The sequence below is a fragment of the Onychostruthus taczanowskii genome, unplaced genomic scaffold, assembly GCF_017590055.1.
Source record: "Onychostruthus taczanowskii isolate IOZ18803 unplaced genomic scaffold, ASM1759005v1 scaffold28, whole genome shotgun sequence".
Taxonomy (NCBI): domain Eukaryota; kingdom Metazoa; phylum Chordata; class Aves; order Passeriformes; family Passeridae; genus Onychostruthus; species Onychostruthus taczanowskii.
The window spans coordinates 6,028,892-6,048,896 of NW_024500128.1; the positions used below are offsets into that span (position 1 = coordinate 6,028,892).

The window sequence follows — 20,005 nt, forward strand, 5'->3', positions numbered from 1 at the left end:
GTTAAAGATTCCCCAAGTTTTGAATTGCACTCAGGTTCCACGAAATCCTGCTGTTCTTCTAATGTAACCAATTTTTCAAACTCTGTTGTGTATAAGTGATGATGCTTACTATATTAAATAATTTCAATACGAAAATTAAAGTTTCTAAATTCTCTGTTTAGTTTTCTCTACACTTTAGTTCTCCATACTCAGAGAGAATAAGTCTCTCCTTTTGTACCTTGGCTTTGCATCTAAATGTCAGGATAATGCTACTTCCTCTTTCGTAAATTGGTCAGGAAAAGGAGTTTGTATATTGTTAGTTCTATAAATTGCACCTATAGCACTGGACCCCACTCTGATGGAAGCTGCTTGAATGCTGTTCTGTAAGTGCCTCACCTTTCAGCAGCTGAACAACAGCAACCCATGACACTTTGTGTGTGAAGAAGTTCTTCTCCCCCCTTAGAGGACGAGCAGTTTTTGGTGTTTTGGTATGTCAGCCTGACGGTGTTAATCGTGCAGAGAATGCGCCGGTTTATCGCTCAATAACATAAAAAGCAGCCGTAGCCCCTCAGTGTGGGAAGAGTTCATCCGGCTGATATCTTGGCAGTTTATGAACACTAACAGGATGAGGAAATCTGTTTCCTTCCTGAAACCTTGTATCTAAGGAATATACAGACACCATTTGAGACTTTTTTTTTTAGTTTGTTTGTAGTAGTACAGTGTTTCGCTGTTCAGACAAGGTTATGAAACTGCTTATTGTGAGTTGCTAAATTTTTATTAGAGATGGCACATGAAAGATATGTACACCTTTGATAAACACATCTTAGGAAATACTGAAATTAAACTTTTTTTAAAAAATTTTAATGGTATCATTGTCTTAGCAATATTTTAACTGTAACTACAATAGCTCTGCTGCAAGAATTTTTCTGAATTCAGCCCTTGCTCAAAAAGGCTTCTGGAAAGAATTGAGTTGAGTAAAAGCTAATTGATGTTGCAGGTTTAAATTGAAAATCTGAATGAAGAAATCCCCCTTCGCAAATCCAATAAGAAACATGATTTGGAGTTTCAATTTTTTTTTTTCTCCAAGAGTAATAGCATAAAAGGAAAGAGAGAAAGTTTTTTCAAATGGAGGAAGACAGATTGTTTTAAGAAGGTTAAAAGTATTTGGTTGGAGTTTGCTGGATTGCAAGCACATCCTAGAGTTAGCTTACAGTAACCCATCTTAGTTCTGTACTACTACACCAGTGGTATAATACATCTTTTTTCAGAGCTGTCTGCAAACAGCTGTTACCATTTCTTTGAGTTGCAGATTGTTTCACATATGACTGACAGACATATTCTTCTTGAGCTGCAGAAAGAAATTTCAGATATGTAACTTGCCCAAATCTGTCAAATAGGGAGATTCATTAAATAGTAAAGAGAATATCAAGAACAAAGTAACATGGTAACAATGCCAGAAAGAGGCTGCACAGGCAAGTAGATACTCACCCAAAATGTCTCTCCACTTGCCCTTACACACTCCCAATCTGAGTTTTTTAGTTAAATTAGCAGTATTTGAATATTCACCCCTCAGAGTCATCTTGTACTTCCTCCTCTGATCTTCTTACATTTTCTGTTTGAAAATCCCTAGTCCTAAAGTCTCATACTGCCATTGTTTCAGATGCTTTCAGTAGCTTCCTTTTATCACCCATTAAGACTTCCATCTTCATTTCCTTCTCTGCTTTAACCTCTCTGTTCCAGGGCTTGTCACAAGCCAGCTCTTTCTCAATTTACTTCATAATCACAACTTTTCCTCTGGCCTACAGAATTTTGTGTCTAAGTAGCTGCACAATTACTGGAATTTTACAGATCATTTTTTTTCCAGTGCATTTTTTCTGTAAGACTAGAGTTACCTTTCCATCCTGACACCTTGCTGATACACGACTGCTCCCACATCTTCCTTCTTAAATCTCTTTAAAATGAGTATCTGCTCTGCCTTGTCAAATAGCACCTTAGGGGAAGTATTATGCTTATGAAATACTCCTGTAATGCTAGTAAAACATTGCCCTGAGCTAAAAAGTTGTTAGACTCGTCCTGTCCCCTCTTTCTCTCAACTCACTAATTTACAGTACTATAGTACTCGTTTAACTTGGTGTTTTAAAATGGGTTCCAATGCTGTGAGTTACTGGTTAGGGAAAACTTGCTCTAATATTTGCTTGCTAGTCAGTAGAAGTCCATTGAAGCAGATCCAACAGCAAGATCAAGACTTCAGACGGAGCACAAGTATTGTCTTTGATCTGTCCTGTACGGATGGATACATATAAGTAAAAAGCTCACAGTAAGTAAAAAATATACTGTTAGCTTTCTGTTGTGCATCTGCAAGAGAATCTATACCCATAAAAGCAAAACACATCAAAAAATATGATGCAAAATGCACACCACTTCATCAAATACACTTCACTAGGCACTTTCCTGTACAGTAAAACAATAAAATATGTTTTTCATGTTTTCACAATCAAAGTTTCAGAAATGGTCCATTTTTAATGTATCAATCACTATTCTGGATCAGGGTGATGAAGTTTCTTGTTTAGCATGTTGAATTTTGAAAATACAAACCAAATCATTATGTTTTCTGTGTTCTACAGCTTATAAAATGTGAATTAAGGCAGGAAGCCAAACAGGCAACATAACTAAAACCTTCATTTTGGTTTCCTGTCAAACTGTTTTCTCAACTAGTTCTGTTGACTTTTCTACTCTGTTTTTCTATGGATGAGCTCATAACTCATTTTGTAGCAAGAAAATGAACCAAAGGAGTGACACTGGGCTTACTCACACTTTGCTTCAGAACATATTTTAATTATTTTTGTACTGGTCGGTTTATTAGGACTGACAGCCTCCACAGGAATTAAAAGGGACCCTGGTTTGCTTTTGTAGATAGAAACTCATATATCAGAAAGTGGGTTTTAGATAGTTTGAAGAATCCTTTTCAACAGTAAAATAAGGACTGGCCAGGATTCATCCTTTTGCCACAAGGCGTGTGATCAGTTGGAAAGAAATGAGGTCATCTGGATGTTCAAAAGCCAAAAAGGAAAGAATCTAACAGCTGTTTTCTTTACAGTCAATGTGATCATGAATCATCAATATGAAGATTATTTTCTGCTTGACTTACTATCTTTTGCTCTCTCAATTTCTGAGCTATTGCTGCAAAAGAAAAAGAAAATACACAAAATCAGAGCCACTGATAATAAATGATTTGCCTAACAAATAGTTGTTGTCATTAGGAAATGAGCATGTTCTTGCTTGCCATTAGAAATAACTCCCCCATCGGTCCTCCCCACTGTCCCTCTCTGAGTCATTCAGCAAATAGCACAGCTGTGTGTCATTTTACCGAAGCACTTTGTCTGAAAAAGCACTGACAAAAATGTGGTGGATTTTTCTGGAGGGAGCTGCATGGTGTTTATGCCCCTGTTTGCTGTTACTCACCGTATTAGTCTAAACAATCCAGTGAGCTGAATTGATGTATGCACTGTGCATGGGTTGGGTGAATGCCTGTGGCTGCTGTCGTGCTGTTTTGAACAGCTTCAGTGCCTCAGTCTCACCAGTGAGTCTTGTGTGGATATGTTTTCTTTATGCTTTTGGTGGAGTTTCCCTAAACCAGAAGAGATTTCACATACAGAAGAGATTTCACTTTGCAATCCTGAATGAAGCATGTGCTTATAAAAAGTTTTAGTCTGTGTTCTTATTCATATGCAGAGAATGCTTTTAATTTAAAAATCTCCTGGCTCTGTGAGAGTCGCAGATATAATCATCAATATTGATTATATTTGACAGCATCTTGTTAAAAAAAATCTTTGTATTTTGTCATATAGCTGCAGTAAACAGCAACAGAAATCCCACTCAGGAGCTTCTATTCAGTTATAGAATGCAGCTTCAGAATTACTTGCATCCTGTTCTCCTATGACTTAAAGAAATCAGGAATTAATTATCTTGAGAAGACCAGTTTAATAAAAGCAGATCACTTCTAGCCATTTTAGAAATTTTTTAAAATATCGAAGGATAAAATGTTTCAGAATGTAAAAATCATAAGGAGAGCAAGATCTGCAAGGCATTCCTTTGTATCACCTTTAATTTGTGAGAAAATATACACAAAATAGAGAAAATCTTGCAAGTAGCTTGACTTGCAAATTTAGAAACTACCCAGCATATTATAGGCAGTAAAATAAAGCATAATCATTTGTCATTCTCAGTTGTTAGTAAAATTCTAATCAAACTGGTGGCATTACTGAAAATAAATGCAGTATTATGGTTGAATTTTAGAAGCAGAGGTCAGCTTGTGTTGTAGGATTACAATTTAAAATAATAAGCAGCGGTCTTCTGTGCTCTTGGCAGAGTTATAGAGTGTAAATTTGAATCTAAAGTGTGCCCACATTGTTAATGTCCATCCTTACTCAAGGTATAAAATGCTTCAAAGATGTAAATCCTTCTGTTTATAATGTGTTGTATGCTAATCTAAACAATGTTATTTCCTCCTATGGCACTTGCTTTTAAAGTCAACTTTATCCTGATCTAATTTGTCAAACAAATTCCAGAGACCAAATGTTCTGGTTACCATACAGATGAATGTTTTACTGTTTTCATTTTCTAGGTTTGGCACATATGCAGAATAAACTTTGTACTCATCATCACTGGGATGTTGATGTTCTGCTTCAGTCCTGGCCCAAAGTAGACCCAGATTACCTTCAGCCATCAGATGTTGTGGAGATGTCTGTACTGGTAAGAGCATTTTGATTTATTTTCAGTAGTGGCCCAGTAATGTGCTATGAGCCTGGAGGATGATGGAATTTCTTCTCTTGTGGAAGTCAGTGCCCATAGTAGATGATCCAGTGAAAGTTCAAAATAGAAGCTGTTATTACAGTTGTCCTGAGTAATTAAAATGGTTTCCTAAACAAAAAGATATAGTGAGTCTGGAAGAGAGGTGCCCTAAATATAAACCTTTCAGAGTGACTGCATATTAGTCCCTGTGGAGATTTGACCAATGAACAGCTATGGGCAAGGATGATACAGTCAAAACTGGGATCACAATACAGGCCCAGATGTTTTGCCTGACAGTGCATTTATTCACCCAGCCCTGTACACAAATGTGTAATTAGGAGATATTTCTTGTGGTACCAGTAGTGCTATGGCTCCCTAACAGAACCAATCATAAGCTCAGTTAAGTTGTGATTTTTGCTGAATGATGTTTCCCATCTGCCTAGGGCTGAATTTCTGGCACATGTCAGGAGAGTCCATTTGCAGGAATGGGGTTGAGAAAACCAGCTATCTTTGGAAATGTTATAACTTCCAATTTCTCTTTGGGCTCAAAGCCCCTTATGGCACAGGGAAGGAGCTGGCTGTTCAGTGGAAGAGTGCACATGGAGCTACCTTTAGTTAACCTCCAGTTTCCCAGCGTGTGCACAGTGTAGTTCACTGTCCTCTTTCCTCTGGCTCTAGTTAACTAGCATGTGTTCAGGATGCTCCCAGGCATCATAAAGCTTGGTCATTAGACAAGGCCACAGAGGGAATGGATGCCTCGAGCCAAAGGTGTGGGATCCCTGAGCAATGACTCAGCTCTTCCACTGGCTGACTCCTGCTCCACCTGCCTTCAAGTTCCTCATGCTCAGGCACTGTGATAGTCGGTAATTAACCTAGCTAGTCAGTAATTAACTAGATCTGAGGATTCCTGCCTTTTTCACTGTTCCCCAACGGATAATCTTCAATGCTAACATTCTAAATTTTAATGTTCTAAATTAAAATTAACACTTCAACTTAAACACTTCCTGTTTTTCTGGATATTCAGTGAAAATGGAACCTATAGAAGAAATGTCATTTGGTCATGTAAAACTGTATGTTCTATGTATGTAAAAAGAAACAGAAGCAATGCATTTTAGTTGTATTTTTTTCTGTTCTCCCCTTTGGGGGAGGGAGCAAAGCAGTTGGGTTGTTTTTGTTGAGTTTTTTGAGGAGGGAAAAGACTGGTTGAATTTAGGGGAAGCCATTTTGCTGTAGATTTCCTTAATCAAAGTATCTTTACAAATAATTTCATATCTTGCCAGATCTCTCAGTTTATTTGAACAGAATGAGAAATAATGTTAAAGCACTAGTTTTTCCAACATTAAACATACACTCTTAAGAAAGACCAAGGAGTATGTCTTTTTGATAGAAATTTTCAGTCGTCATCTTTCCAAACCAAGAAGGACTCAGCTGCCAGCTGGGGTTAATAGAAGACTTTTAGCCTAATAGTCACTGTGGGTGATTTGCTTTTTTCCTCTTTCTTGCCCTCTCTTTCTTTCTTTAAGTGATAAGCTTTTAGTTCTAACAGTAAAAATCTTCACTGAGGTATGGTCACTTCTCTCAAGCCCAAAATAAGCCTTCACGTCCAAGCACAGCTAGCAAACATCTTGAATTCCAGCATTCAGTTTATAAGGAAGTCATGAATGAGAAATTGTGTAATTATAGAAACGTCTTCGCAGTTGTGGTTAAAGAAAACATGTTATTAAATATATCCTTGAAATAACAACTTCAGCAACACAGGGAAAGCTCTGGACACAGTGTTTTTAAGACTCCACAACCAAACATGAAAATGCCTAAATATTTCACTAATATTTTTCTGCTGGCATGAAAATTTCCTTCTCATAAAAAGGAACAAGAAAAAAATCCATTTAATTTATTTAATTTATTAAAATTATTTTTGTTTCTTTTCCTGGTTGGTTTTGTCAAAGCCATAGACTTGTGTAAGTCTTGTTGTAATAAGAGAAAAAAATACCCCCTGGGTTCTCAGTCATGTATTCATGGAATTATATGATGTATGTAAACACCTTCCTTCTGAGAAAGCAAGTGACTGGAGGACCAGAGAGACAAGTTGTTTCTTTGAACTGGGGATAATTCTTAGCAATAGTGCCTACAGAGAGTGTCTGGCTTTCTACTGTAAGAGTAAAGCAAATGGGAAATATGGGGGAGCAGGGAATGTGAATGTGCACGGAATGTGGAAAGTTTTGTGGACACTGAAGGTTTTTGTATGGCTGCAAAAATAAATTGCCCTCATTAAACCAAGAAACACTCGCCATACAGAGGAATTGGTTTTGCAAAGAGTCAGTGTCTCTTCACAAGGCTGTACAGTCAAAGCAAGTCTTTGGGCCACAACCCTATTCTTCTCAAGCCATCAAAACTGCCTCAGGCTGCCAGGGATTTGTCTGCTGAGACATTCTGGGTTTATTTCTCTTCACACAAAATACTTCATTATTTCCTGTCTGTGCTGGAGTTATGTCTTTTCATATTTAACCCAAAGCAACAAAAGCAACCAGCTCCCTGTATCCTTGGCTGAAAAAATATAAATTGCCTACAAGAAAGACATTTAAATTCACTGGGTATGCCCAGTATCTGTTCCTCTAAATATTATTGCAAAGTTGAGTATTTTTAATAATACTGTATATTATTAATGCTCTGAAAAATCTGACCTGAATGTAGTGTGCATTTCATCCTATAAATACTTCTGACTAACATTCCTCACATTTTCTAGGTGGTGCAGAACTGTTAGCAGATGTGGTCTTATAACTGATGTTTTTATAAATAAAAAAAAAATTGGTGTCATTTTCCTTGCTTTGGCATATGAGGGAGGCCTAACAGTGCACAGATATTTATTTTCTTTCTAACTTCTCAGAAGGATTATGCATCAATGGTAAAAAAATATTTGAGTTGAATTTAGAATTCCTCTCTGCAGCCTCAAAGTGCTTATTTTTCAGTCTTTTGTGATTTCATTTCAAGTTTTATAACTTCTGTAGTTACCACTGGCTTCCTGTAGATCTGGAATAGTGTAGAATGTCAAATGTTATTAGGGAAAAAAAAAGAAATGAGGGAAGAGAGAAGAGAAGAGAAGAGAAGAGAAGAGAAGAGAAGAGAAGAGAAGAGAAGAGAAGAGAAGAGAAGAGAAGAGAGAAGAGCAACAGCTTCCTTCCTCAGGGGAAGAAAGGACCCAAGACTCATGTATTTCTCCTCTTGCAGTTTGCCATGGTTTTTCAGAGAAACAAGGCTGCCAGCACCCAGTTTTCTTGTGTGGCACTTTTACCTGGAAATGCCAAGGGTTTTGCTGGTCTAGTGAGATACAGAAAGAGAGATGGAGGAATAGCAGAAGGCATTTCTCCTGCTGAGAACCTAAGCCCTGGACTAAAAGGATATGTGAATAGGATGCTTGTTACACACAGCATGTGATGAAAGCTGCAGCTGCCTGTTTTAAGAATAGTGTTAAAATGCTTCATGATACCTACAATCTAATGAAAGCCATGCTCAAACACGTGGTGAAACCATGACCAGTCTGCTGTTTGATAAGAGTTATGGTCCCGGCTCAGAGCATAGTGTGGGAAGATCAGGAGACACCCTGTGGGAAGGTGGAGATCTGCTGTGGGAAGGTACACAGTGCCAGGTCGCCCAGGCTTCTCAACCTTTCTAGGAAAACACAACCACTAGCAGTCATTTATTTACCAAGTTGATTTAGGCTGCTTGGGTTTTCTATTGAGAACAGCACCAAATAGACTAGTTGTGGAAAATTTCCCCCTGCCAACATCCATCCACTGGGACATATTAATTTGCATGATGGAGGATAGTGAATGACATTTTAACTAGGCAGGCATAGCTTTGAACTGCAGGCTGCGTGTTCTAGCAGCAAGATGAGAGGCTTGCTTTATATTCCCACTAAAACTGTATCTGTTTGGATTTTACTGTTTTCTTTTTCCTGTGGAATGCATTTTTTCTCTGAAGTGTCTTGTCAAAAAGAACTGTTTGGATTTATTTTTCACAAAAACTTTAAAAATTAACTCCTATTTTTTCAAGGATTTTTACTTTACACGAGATGCTAAAGGCAAAGTTTAACACAGCCAGCCTTTTATGATGCCATGTTATGGATGCATGTAGGAGTAATTAAAAGCCTACTAACATAATCACTGCAAATTATTGTCAAGACTAGTCAAAAAACAGAAGAGGCTCATCCTTCCTGCATTTGAGACTCCATCTTGTTCCTTAAAAATCTGTCCCAACTTCCTCTCTCAGAGAATTGCACAAATTATTTTATTTTCAATAAAACAAATACAAACTAGGTAAGTGAACTAGATCTTTCTCATTTGTCATATGTTGCATACAGATATCCTGGATAAAATCCAGGTGAAAACCAAGTCGTGAACAATTTTATGTCCAAACTGCATGAAGCAATATGTGTTTCTTTTAGATGATTGAAATCTCCTTGAAATTATGCCTAAGGGTCAGAAATCTGCAGTACCTAAATAGATTAATATGCAAGTAATGTGATTAACTGCATAAAAAAATTCAAATTATTTCATTTTCTAAAATGTGTGATTGACATTCTTCACATTAAGCCCCTGAAAATAGTTAATATAAATCTGAAAGCCTTTTTCAATAATTAATTTTATGCCAGCTCCAGAAAGGTACTCAGTCAGGCTCTGTAGTCTGTCTCCATTATCTACTCTTATTGGATGACAGAAAGGATTTATAAAACCATTTTATAAACTAAGGTGCTTCCCACCAAAGGACTTACTCAGTTTTACTTACGTGATTCTGCCCTACTGAAGCAAAACCAGCATGGGAGCTGCACTGAAAACCAGCCACACACAGAAAATGTTACTTAGTGAGTAGCTGACGTCTTTGTGGTCAGTGTTGGATTAATGAGCCATGGGTTGAGTGCAACATATAACAATGAGTGCAACATACACTAAGTTAAAGCCTATTTTTCTAAAAATAATAAATCTTCCATTTGAATCTCTGCAAGACATTGCTTAGCTGTAAAGAATCCAAGTTGCTGCCCAGAAGTATGTACAAACCAAGACTCCCACCAGACATTTTATGCAGCTTATGTGACTGTCACGTTTTTAAAATTAAAAGATCACTGCATTGCACAGTCACATGCTGCTTGCTGTCTTCAAAACTGAGACTTCCTGTGGCCACTTCTCCAGTTTTTTTTTGAGTATCATGAATCAGAGTTTTATCTTATGGTGGACAGGAGATAGGAAGAATTTTATCCTCTGCTTAGAAAGTGTGGGTTTGGAGAAAAGAGAGTTTATTCCACTTTCCCCCTTTCCTTTTGTAAAAAGATGGGTTGGATACGGGAAATTAAATGGTAGGAAACAGTCTAGTTAAATTTCTGTTTTTTCTTGGTTTTGTGTCTCTCTTTCAGATCAATAACAAAGCTTGTGGCAAAGTTTTTGTGCCTCAGCAAGCAGCCCGCAATTTTGAAGAAGTCCATGAGCTTGTTCTTCAGAGTGAACTTGGAGTCAAGCATCTCCAGGGACGAGCCATTAAAAAGGCCTTTCTGTCTCCCCGAACTGCCCTTATCAACTTCTTAGTGCAAGAATAGTAAAGGCTCTGCTGGGCTGCAGAAGGGATCTGGAATCTTTTGAGGTGGAGAGCAATGCAAAAAGAGCAGTTGTGGTTATTTCACTTCATGTAAAGGTGGGAAAGAAATTTTATTAAAATCAGGTTGCTGCTAAATCTTCCTTTCAATGTGGAGAAATGTGCGGAATTAAAGTTTCTCACTGAGTCACAGTAAGATGCTGCTTGTCCTTAATCTTTGGGAGAATGAGAAGGAAGCACAGAAGAACTAATTGTAAGAGAATGTAACTGAAGAAAGCACATGGGGCTTAGTGTCAGCCTCAGGAATATATCCTGTTGGAAAGTTGGCTTGGCTAATTGCAGATGCATAAATGTGATTCCAGGACTAAACAACTTTCCTGAGTATGTGCTACCCCAAATGTTAGGTGTGCTTTGCTCCCTGGATCTCATGTTTGGGTACCCTACCATTAACTAGCATTTAAAGTTTTAAGGAAACACTACAGAGGGTTAATTTAAAAAATAATTTCTTTGTGCTGACCAATGGCCTTGGGCACAGCAGGTAGCCAGAATGGGGTGGTTTGATATGTTTCACATAAATTTCAGAGCCAAGCCAAGGAAAAGGTCAGATTATTTAGTCAAGCCCTGCCTTAGCCAGGGTTCTCCTTCCTAGCTGATGTATTTGTGTTGGCACATGCATGGGAGGTGCAGCTTCAGCAAAGTATTGATGGCTGTTTCTGCATGGAACAGGATGGAAGTTCATTCCTGTGCATGAGCCATCTCTGAGACTTTCAGGGCACTCAAGAGAGGGATCAGTCAGCTGCTAGAAATGCAGCAGTGGGGAAGGCTCTTGTAGTGCCTAGATAGTGAAACTGGAATTGAGATTTTTTTTTTTTTCCCTGAGGGGTTCATTAAGTGAAAATAGCCATCATGTTTCTAAAAATCAATCAGACATTCCTAAAACGTAAAGCCATTCTCATGCCTGATTCCTGACAGGTTATTTGTACACTGCATTGCTGATATATCCACATGGAAATACTTATTGTCTTCAGCAAATGCTTGAAAAAGAGTTTCCAAGGAAACAATTGCAGGGTTCATTGTGAAATAATGTTGAAATAATGTTTTTTTCTTTAACAGTCATCCAACTGACTAGCCCAATAAGCCAGCCATTTGTGAGCCATTCTGACAGTTAAGAAATCAGCAGTAACAACCAGCGAGGCAAATACAGAGCTCTGCAGTAACCTTCCAGCCCAGCAGGCACCCAGACTCTGTACTGAATTGAAAGGAAACCAAGAAAAATATCCCACATAACAGTAAATAAGTCTCATAGATCCTCAGCAACCAGGCCCAAGACAGTTCACATTGCCATGTGGGCACTTGCTAAGCAATGCCAATATTCATTTGGGGTTTTTGCGTTTTTGGTACCAAATATCCAGATGCATAACAGAAATGCCAGGCTTAGCAAGTGTGTTTGGCTCTACACATCCCCACCTCTGCAACAAAACTCTTCTGATTTCTGCTTCCTCCTGGACCACACTTGCGCAGATTTTCTCTCCAGCAGTCCTTTGACAGCAGAATGACTAAGAAATGGAATATTTACAATTAAGATATGGTCTTTGCAGTTTTAAGACTCCAAAAATCTGAGCCACAAAGGAATCCATTCAGACATTTGAACACAGGCCTTTAGTTGGAGTTAAAATAATTTGAATTCCAGTGTCTGCCTGACATATATGTTGTTATAAATTCATAAAACTCCTGTTCAGAAGCCCTAAAAGGACTGTGAAAGAGATCCTTTGAAGTAAAATCTGTGGCACAGCCCAATCCTGCTTTTTTTCTCCTTTTTTCTTTTTTTTTTCTTTTGTTCTTCTTTTTTTTTTTTTTTAATGTATGTAAAAGGTTTAACACACCCTGTGGAACCATTTTTACAGAGTTTTTGTTTGGGGGAAAGGTGACATGTTTGATGTAAATAAAAACTTTATAAATTTACAAGGATGAAGAAAGATGTTGTAAGGCCAGCAACCCTGTGGTGCCTTTAAACAAAAGCTGCAGTCACTGCAGGGCCGGGCAGCAGCCCACAGTGTTTATTGCTGTTAGCACTTGAGGGTATTTGCTCTTGCCTGAGGAAGTGAATTGTAGATGTCACTTGGTGATTCAGGCAAAAATCAAAATAGGGAATGGATTTCTACAGGCTAAAAAAGGAGAGGTAGTGAACAGCCGACTCACAAAAAGCGTAAGGTCAGAAGTCCCGCCAGTGTGTTTACAGTAAGTTGTAATTCAGTGTGGTCTAGAGGATACAAAAAAGGTGGTGAAAGAGTGAGTGAGAGAGATGATGCAGACAGTGTGACAGAGCCTAATCCCCTGCTAAGTGTATGTTTGAAGGATGGCAGAGGTGCCAGCTGCGGAGCTTTGCTGTGTGCTGGCAGCCGCTGACATTTCTTACAAGGGTGAGCTGCTCTGAAGCACAATTACCGTTTGTCCTACAGTAATTGTGACTCACAGGTTCGGTCTGTGCCTAGATGGGTCTGATAATGATACACAGGCTGCAGCCTGTTACCAAGCCTTTGTAAAATAACTCGGCACAGAAGTCTTATTTATTTGGCAGTTGTTATTTGTGCTACAGTAGACAGGCATCTTTATGCTGAAGGTGGTGTATATAGATTGTGCCCCCTTGAAGAGCTCAGTGGTGAATAGTGCTGGAGTTTTAAATCTGGGCAGGGGACACTTGAGAAGTGACAAGGAAGGGTGCTGGCAGGTGATCAGTCAAACTGCACTGCATTCACACACATTAAAAATTACATGGTGCCACTGTCCTTATTCCATAAAGTGAGATCCAAAGATGATGGAGGGGGTTTGCTAAACCCAGTGGGATAGACCCAGGACAAGCTGCTCCAAGAAACAAATCCATGACACAGAAGGGGCATTTTCAGCATCCTGTCCATCTAAGGGATAGAGGATTGGTTGTTGCACTGATCCAATCTATACTGAATTTCTATTTTAAGTAACGTCAGATTTAAAGAATTACTGCCACACTTTCCACCCAAAATTGTTCACTGTTCATTGTTGTCACTAAATTTAAAAAAAAATCCAGCCCCCAAACATTGATTCCAGAAAAATAAAAACTGGCAAAGTCCTGAAAGGTCACCAAGTAGTTTTCCTATGCCACTGATTTCATGAGAAAGGATCTCAGATGCTGGGATGATGGGGGCACTGAAATGTGCTGGAAGACACCACTGTGTAGAAAAATGTGTTATTTGGTGTGGGTGAGAACTGAGGTGACATGGACACACCCGTGGTGCTTTGCAGCAAGGCAAGAGGGCTTTTCCTGTCACATTAAAGGATACTGTTACAAGTTAGGTCACTAGCTAAGATAGATCTCTATCCAGCTTGTTCTTTGGAAAAAGCCCTGTACGGGGGCATTGCTGGACAAGCGTTTATATTTCCATGACCTTTATCAGAACCCAAACATGGGGATTTGGTGCAAAATAAAAACTCTGTGCTCTCTTACCAGACGAAAGTAATGCCCCAGAACTGAAATCAGGTTAATAGTGGCATTTTCTGATCTGACTTTGTAAAGCCTGCTTGTTTCTTTTGGAGGGAGAATTTCCACAGATAAGGCAGGTCGTACAGTCTCTCCTCTTTGTCTCTCCTTCTGTGTAAAGCCTCACAGAAAGCTTTTCCTATTCTCTAAACCTTTCACAACCAACATGCACTAGAAAGAGTGTTAACTAGTGCACTGCTGGTTCCTTCCCAGGGAGGTTTGCAGTATGGGAGATTTTTCTAAAGCTTGCTATAAGTGAAGAATTTGGGCTGGTTGGTGTGTTGGCGTTTTGGTTTTGGGTTTTGGTTTTTGTTTTTTTTTTGTAGTTTTGCAATACTTACTACAGTTTACAGATGGGATTACAGATGGGATACAGTTTACAATGGGATTGGTTTTATTCATGTTTATTTACCCACTTGGAAGAGTACATATGCTGGCTTTGCTGGATGCTTTTTCTGCTTCCATGTTTCATCAGTCCTCTCCTTCAATGATCTGAGCTGATTTTGTATCAAAGGACTGAGCTGTTAAACCAGGTCTATGACCACAGAACCTGAGTGGTGAATATACATACTATCAGTCTGCTTTTGACCTTAAAAAATGTTGCTGGAACTACACTGTGGTTAGTTTTGGGGTTTTTTTCATGGAAATGGGGTTCATGTCTCAAAGAAGAAGGATGAAGCTGATCACAGTCAATCAGAGGGAATTTTAAGCATCTCCCAGCCCTAGTAGCGGGAGAACTGAGTTGAAGCATTATCTCTGTGCAGGAGGGGAGAGGATCAGAGCTCTCATCTGCAGTCCAGATGATAAAAGAGATCTTGCCTGACATGTGGAGGAAAGGTGGGAATTTTTTTCCCTTTCCTGAATAATGTGGCTTTCCGCTATCACAAAGCAGTCTTCAGTGCACTAACCCTGTCTGTCCCAGGAGGCCCCGAGTCACACACCGCCTTTGTGGCTCGTGGCACTTCTCTCACTAGGTAAGCCTTGGGTTGGAAAACTTCAGGTCTGGTTTGAAGCCCTGTTGCCATCCAGCACCATCTTCCATACAAAGTTATCCAGGACATTTCCTTGCATGCTCATCTGCCTGGGCCACACCAATTTGCTCTCTCTTCTGAGCTGCTGCTTTTCTCACTAAGCAAAGGAATGTGTAAATGGGGCAGGCTTAAGTACAGTGAGTTGAATATTCACACACTGCTTGAACTAGTGGTGCTCAGCCCGGGCATGAGAAATTCTTTTATTTGAGGAGCCTGGTCTTCTTCACTATAACTCTAAACAAAACCTGTTCATTTACGTGAGCAGAAATGTGTGCTTTGTGCTTGCTCTCTGGGCTGGCTGCAAGGGGGTGGCCCACACTCACATACAAGGCTCTGACCTTCCTCATCTGCCAGTAGTTTTTTACACGTGCCAAAACCAAGCGTAAAAGGTCCGGGGTTGTCCCTACACCCGCGTCCCACTGCCAAAGGAGACACGCAAGCTGCTGAGCAAAGGGAGTTGCTTTTCAGTAACTCTGCCTGGTGCCAGCAATACATGAAGCAAAGTACGTACAAGTCATAACAGCTGTAGGTGATCCAATCCACTGATCAGGAATAATAAACACAGGACACATAACTGGGGCAGAAAAAGAGTGATTTAATAAAGGAACGTGACACATTACTGGCAATGGCAGCCTGGGTTTGTTTCTGATGAACATTAAGAGAATTGGCATAACAGGAAATTGTTTTCTGCTACAAAGGGAAATCAATTGTCTTTAAGCACATAGTGGTGTAATTAGCAAATCTTACTAATTGCCACAAAACAGAAACACAAGTGTGTGTTGCTGGCTGGTTAAGCCAAGGAAGTATTGTGAAAAAGATCTGTAGAAGCTTTTAGAAGTGAATATTTTCCTTAAGTACGTCTCCATCCCTGGAGAGCCACATCGCTGGATGAAATAGCAAGGGTACAACAAAAACATGTAATTCCCAATTTTCCCATGTGAAAGAGCATTTTAAAACATCTGTTAGTCAGAGAGCTTCTCCTAGGACATGCATGGAAGAACAGAGTGGATGCACTGACTGCATCTGGCAAATCCACTCGAAGTCCACCAGACCACGTGAGGCCGATGACTGATGGCAGGATGTCGTCTGACCTGTGGAGTGCTTCCAGCCCAGCATTACTGGAGGCCACGTCTGTTGGTTAAAAAGGTCACGGTGCTGTTTGTGTTAATGCACTGATAAAGAGGCAGGGAAACAGAGCTGGAAAATTCTCCAGGCAAGCTCTTGTTCTGATAAAAGGCTCTTTTAAGTAAAAAATGGAGAAAACAAACTATTCCACATTCTTTTGAGCAGGGGTAGGAAAACTAACAGAGCTGTCTGCATCAGTTGCTGTAAATCCGCAGCCACTGAAAGGAAGTGTTCTGGCCCATGGAGTGACAGCAGAGGGACACCAATGATTCCAACACCACTGGCACCTGGAGGAACTGAGGAGGGGAAGGTAAACGTTCTTGTCTGCCCCGGAGCAGCAGCTGGGTCCCTGGCACCCAGCTCTGCCCTTCCTCACAGAGACCGAGCTGCTGCAGCTCAGGGATCTGCAGCTTCTCTCTCTGCTGCTTCCTGGGTTCCTGTTCGGTCATTCTGCATGGCTCCTCTAACCTTCCCAAGGTGTGGCCTGCCAAGTAACCCTCCCTGCCTCAGTTTACCCTCCTCTAGGCAGGGCCCACAGCATCCCCACTGAACTGATGCTGTAGGTGCAGCTATTTAGGAAGGAACTGCCTCTCCTGAAAGGCAGTGTGCAAAGTACTGCCCTGGCCTTTCTCTTCCGTTACTGTTAATTAAATTAGTGTTAATTAATACTCCTAGCATAATTCCCTGCCAGAGATAATGTCCTGTGGTAGACACTTGTAGCACAGCAGGATCCAGCAGAAATGTCTGGATCCATTTCTGCCCTGATCCCAAGGGCATGGGTCGCACCCACCCAGGCTGCATGGTGAGCACCTGGGCTGCCCCCAGTGCCCAGGCTGCCCCTGCAGCTTGGGGGTTCAGTGTGCAGGCAGCAGGCAAGGCAGGCTGCAGGCAGGGCTGGCAGAGCCGGCTGCAGGCAGGACAGGCCTCCTGGAGGAATGCAGGGGCCCCTGGGGCAGCTGTGAGGAGGAACAGCATGTCCCTGCCCTGCCCTGCCCTGCCGCCTTCCTGAAAACCTTCGGGAAGGCAGAGGCTGAGGTTTGGCCTCCCCACCTCCGCAGCGCCCCATCCAGCAGTCTGGCACCCGGCTTAAGCCTAACCCTCCCACCCACAGCAGCCCCCGGGCTCACCTCTGCAGTCACCTTGCTTCATCCCTCCCTCCTCCTCCTCCTCCACCCTCTTATTTGCCCAACAGTGCTGTGCATCTTGTTCCTAGTATAACGCATCTGGCAGGTGCAGATAAATGGCACATTTAATGAAAATCTCTATTAGAAAGCTGCAAGGAAAGTCCATCATTTCCCCCTGCTATTCAGTCAGGAGTTCACAGATGCCGTGGCACTGCCTTGCAAGAAGCTGAGAAGCACATTTACTTCTGCAAGAACCACGCCAGGCTCTATCCTGGAAATACTTCTGCCTTATAAATGACTCACTCTGTTTATACTCTAGCACTGAAGCCTTTATTACCTTCTTGCTAAAACACACCAGAGCACGTATCTCAGGCCCTGCAGAGCGGTGTGCGTAGTCCTGTGAGAAGTGACCTGCCTGGGACAGCTACGGCCCTGGAGAGACACAGGTACTGGGGACCAGCCCTGGACATGTCCACAAACAACCTGGTGTGCTGCCAGCCGCTGGTTCCTCACACTCGTTTGGTTGCAAATAGGCAGTGTGAGCATGCAATAGTTGCTTCCGGAGAGAGATCTGCCTATAAATTGGCACCCAGACTCCTCCTAATCATGTTTTTCCATAAACTATACAGCCGCGGGCTGTTGTCATGCTTTAAAATATGAGGGCGTTTTCTCCCAGATAGAAAAAAGATCGGGGCGGGGGGAGGGCAGGGAAAAGAAACTTGTGAACTTGTGGTGGAGAATTTCTTCACATTTTCTCCATCTCTCTGCAATGTGAGCCCAGACACCAACGTGGCAGCGAGAAACAAGGACAGATGATCCCCTTCCTGCTCTTATTGGCGACTTCCCTGTTTACCCAGGCAGGCAGAGCTGTGTCCCGGCCTGCCGGCCCTGGAGCGCCCTGCTGCCCCTGCACAAGGCTGCGCTGGTGTGCCCAGCACTCCCACCGAGGTGGAGCCAAAAGCTGGGAACACCACTGGGGGCTGCGTCTCCCCAGATCACTGCTTCCCTCCACCCCACGAGCAGCTGAGACTGCCACGTTACAAGCTGTCAGCATTATTTTGCATGAATAAATGCAGTGTGTAAGCCTTGCCCACAGGAACAAAAACAGATGAAATGAGCAATGTTTTGGGTTTTGTTTGTTTTTTTTTTTCTCTTCAAGGGGTAGGGTTTAGAATAAGTTAATTCCAATTGGCACATAGATTTTGGTCCTGTGCTACAACAGCAATCGTGGACCCATTAATTTCTTAATAGGCATGGGCTGTAAAAGTCACAGGAACTGTAAACATGTGGGACCATATCTAATCATAGCAGAAGGGTCTGCAAGTCAGTGTAGTATTACATCTCCAGTCTAGTAGAAAGTTCAAGTTAATCATCTGCTCACTTGGGAATACCTCTAGCCCAAATCTCACAGAAAGAATAAATCCGAGCAGGAAACTTCAAAGGTATTTCACTGCCTAATGTTCGCTGAAACCGTTGCAAATTCAACTCCAAAATGCCTTTGAATGGCTTGGCGGTGATCCCCCCTCGAAGGCGCTTGCCATCAAAGTGTCTGCTCATGCATGCGGAGCCTGGAAGGAGGCCAAGCCCAGTGCGAGGGGTTCCCTATCCAAAGGGCTTCAGCGGCCTTTTCCACGTCGTCCGCGTACCGCGTAAGCATTGTTCTGCAGACAGCTGATTTGATCCTCTGGCATAGGAAGGAAATGTACTTTACATAGCTGGTGAAGGTCAGCAGCATCCAGAGCGGCCGTTTGGCAAGAATACTGCTTCCCCCCACTCCTTCCCTCTGCAAAGTGGTGAGCTCCTGCAGGTCGGACTGTAAGAGGACTTACAGATGTTAGATAAAAAGTAACGGCAGAAAATGTATGCATGACCTAAAAAAGAAAGACAAAAAAATACGTGATCTGATGGAAGTTAGATTCTTCCTTGGTTTGTGTGTTGAAAGCTGAAAATAGAGACATCTACTCCCAAATCCTTCTGCTCCACCAAATAGACTGTTTTTTAGAGGGATGGAAGAGCCTCATCTCAGTGTGTTGGAATAAAAAAAACTCCAGTAGACACAAGTCTGAGTCTCTGATGTGCTGGATAGGAGCATGGCCTCCCCTGATTAACTTCACATCCTTTGGGGAGAAGGAGGCAAGAAGGTGCACGATGTGTAATTTCCTTTCCAAGCACTCTTTGTCCACGTTGCATATTCCTCCAGCGAGTAAAGCAGTGCTGGGGCTCACGCTCCCATCCTTATCTACCTGATGCTCTGTTTCCTTTCTGTCATTCTCCATACAAATATGAACTCAATATGTGCTTCAGTACCAACTTTGTTTTTACTTATTGTTTTAACATTGAAGCTTGCCCATTTTAGATAAAAGTGGTCATACTGAAAGCCAAGCATCTCACCTAAGCCCATCTCCAAAAGCATCCTGAAGGCAGCAATGAGGAGGAGGCGTCCCATGCCTCAATCACTTGCCGTGGTTCTCCTGGTCAGCCCAGAGTGTTGCCAAAAACAGACTTCCAGGAGACCTTTCTGAGGATGCTCTTTAGACACTGAAACTGTTTTGGCTTTCATTGCCCCATCTGAGCTTTACCTCAAACTTGACAATTTTGGCCAAGACCCACAAAAGAGGTAGTCACTCTTGCTTTTGGCAACTGGTGGCCTGAGCCTACACCTGCCTGGCATGAAGCAGCTGGTGGGGGCCACTGTGGCCTCTCCCAGCCACAAAAATGGGAGGCAAACCCCTTCCACTCCAGCCAAAAGAGCCCTAGCACGGGCAGGGGTTTGTTGTCTTTGCATGATGGACATCCAGATGGCTAAACTCTCCTCCTGAACTTGTGGGGCTTGTGCAAAGTGGGTTTAGCCCCCAGGGACC

The 20,005-nt window shown here is 41.6% G+C and overlaps 1 protein-coding gene and 1 long non-coding RNA gene across 4 annotated transcripts in view; both read left to right on the plus strand.

The window, feature by feature from the left end:
- Positions 1-10,540, plus strand: part of LARS2 (leucyl-tRNA synthetase 2, mitochondrial) — an 83,407-nt gene extending 72,867 nt beyond the window's left edge. For both annotated transcript variants that reach the window (XM_041407889.1, XM_041407890.1), the window contains 2 exons: positions 4,604-4,731; positions 10,175-10,540. In XM_041407889.1, the coding sequence (XP_041263823.1) occupies positions 4,604-4,731; positions 10,175-10,354 (308 nt within the window). In that variant the 3' untranslated portion in view covers positions 10,355-10,540. The remainder of the gene's footprint in view (positions 1-4,603; positions 4,732-10,174) is intronic.
- Positions 10,541-16,067: 5,527 nt separating this feature from the next.
- LOC121337637 lies at positions 16,068-18,267 on the plus strand. 2 transcript variants are annotated; one of them, XR_005952922.1, is made up of 3 exons: positions 16,068-16,330; positions 17,464-17,590; positions 17,921-18,267. It is a non-coding gene; the product is annotated as an uncharacterized LOC121337637 (long non-coding RNA). The 2 variants fall into 2 exon arrangements; XR_005952921.1 differs by having other exon boundaries at positions 17,926-18,267.
- Positions 18,268-20,005: the final 1,738 nt, after the last annotated feature.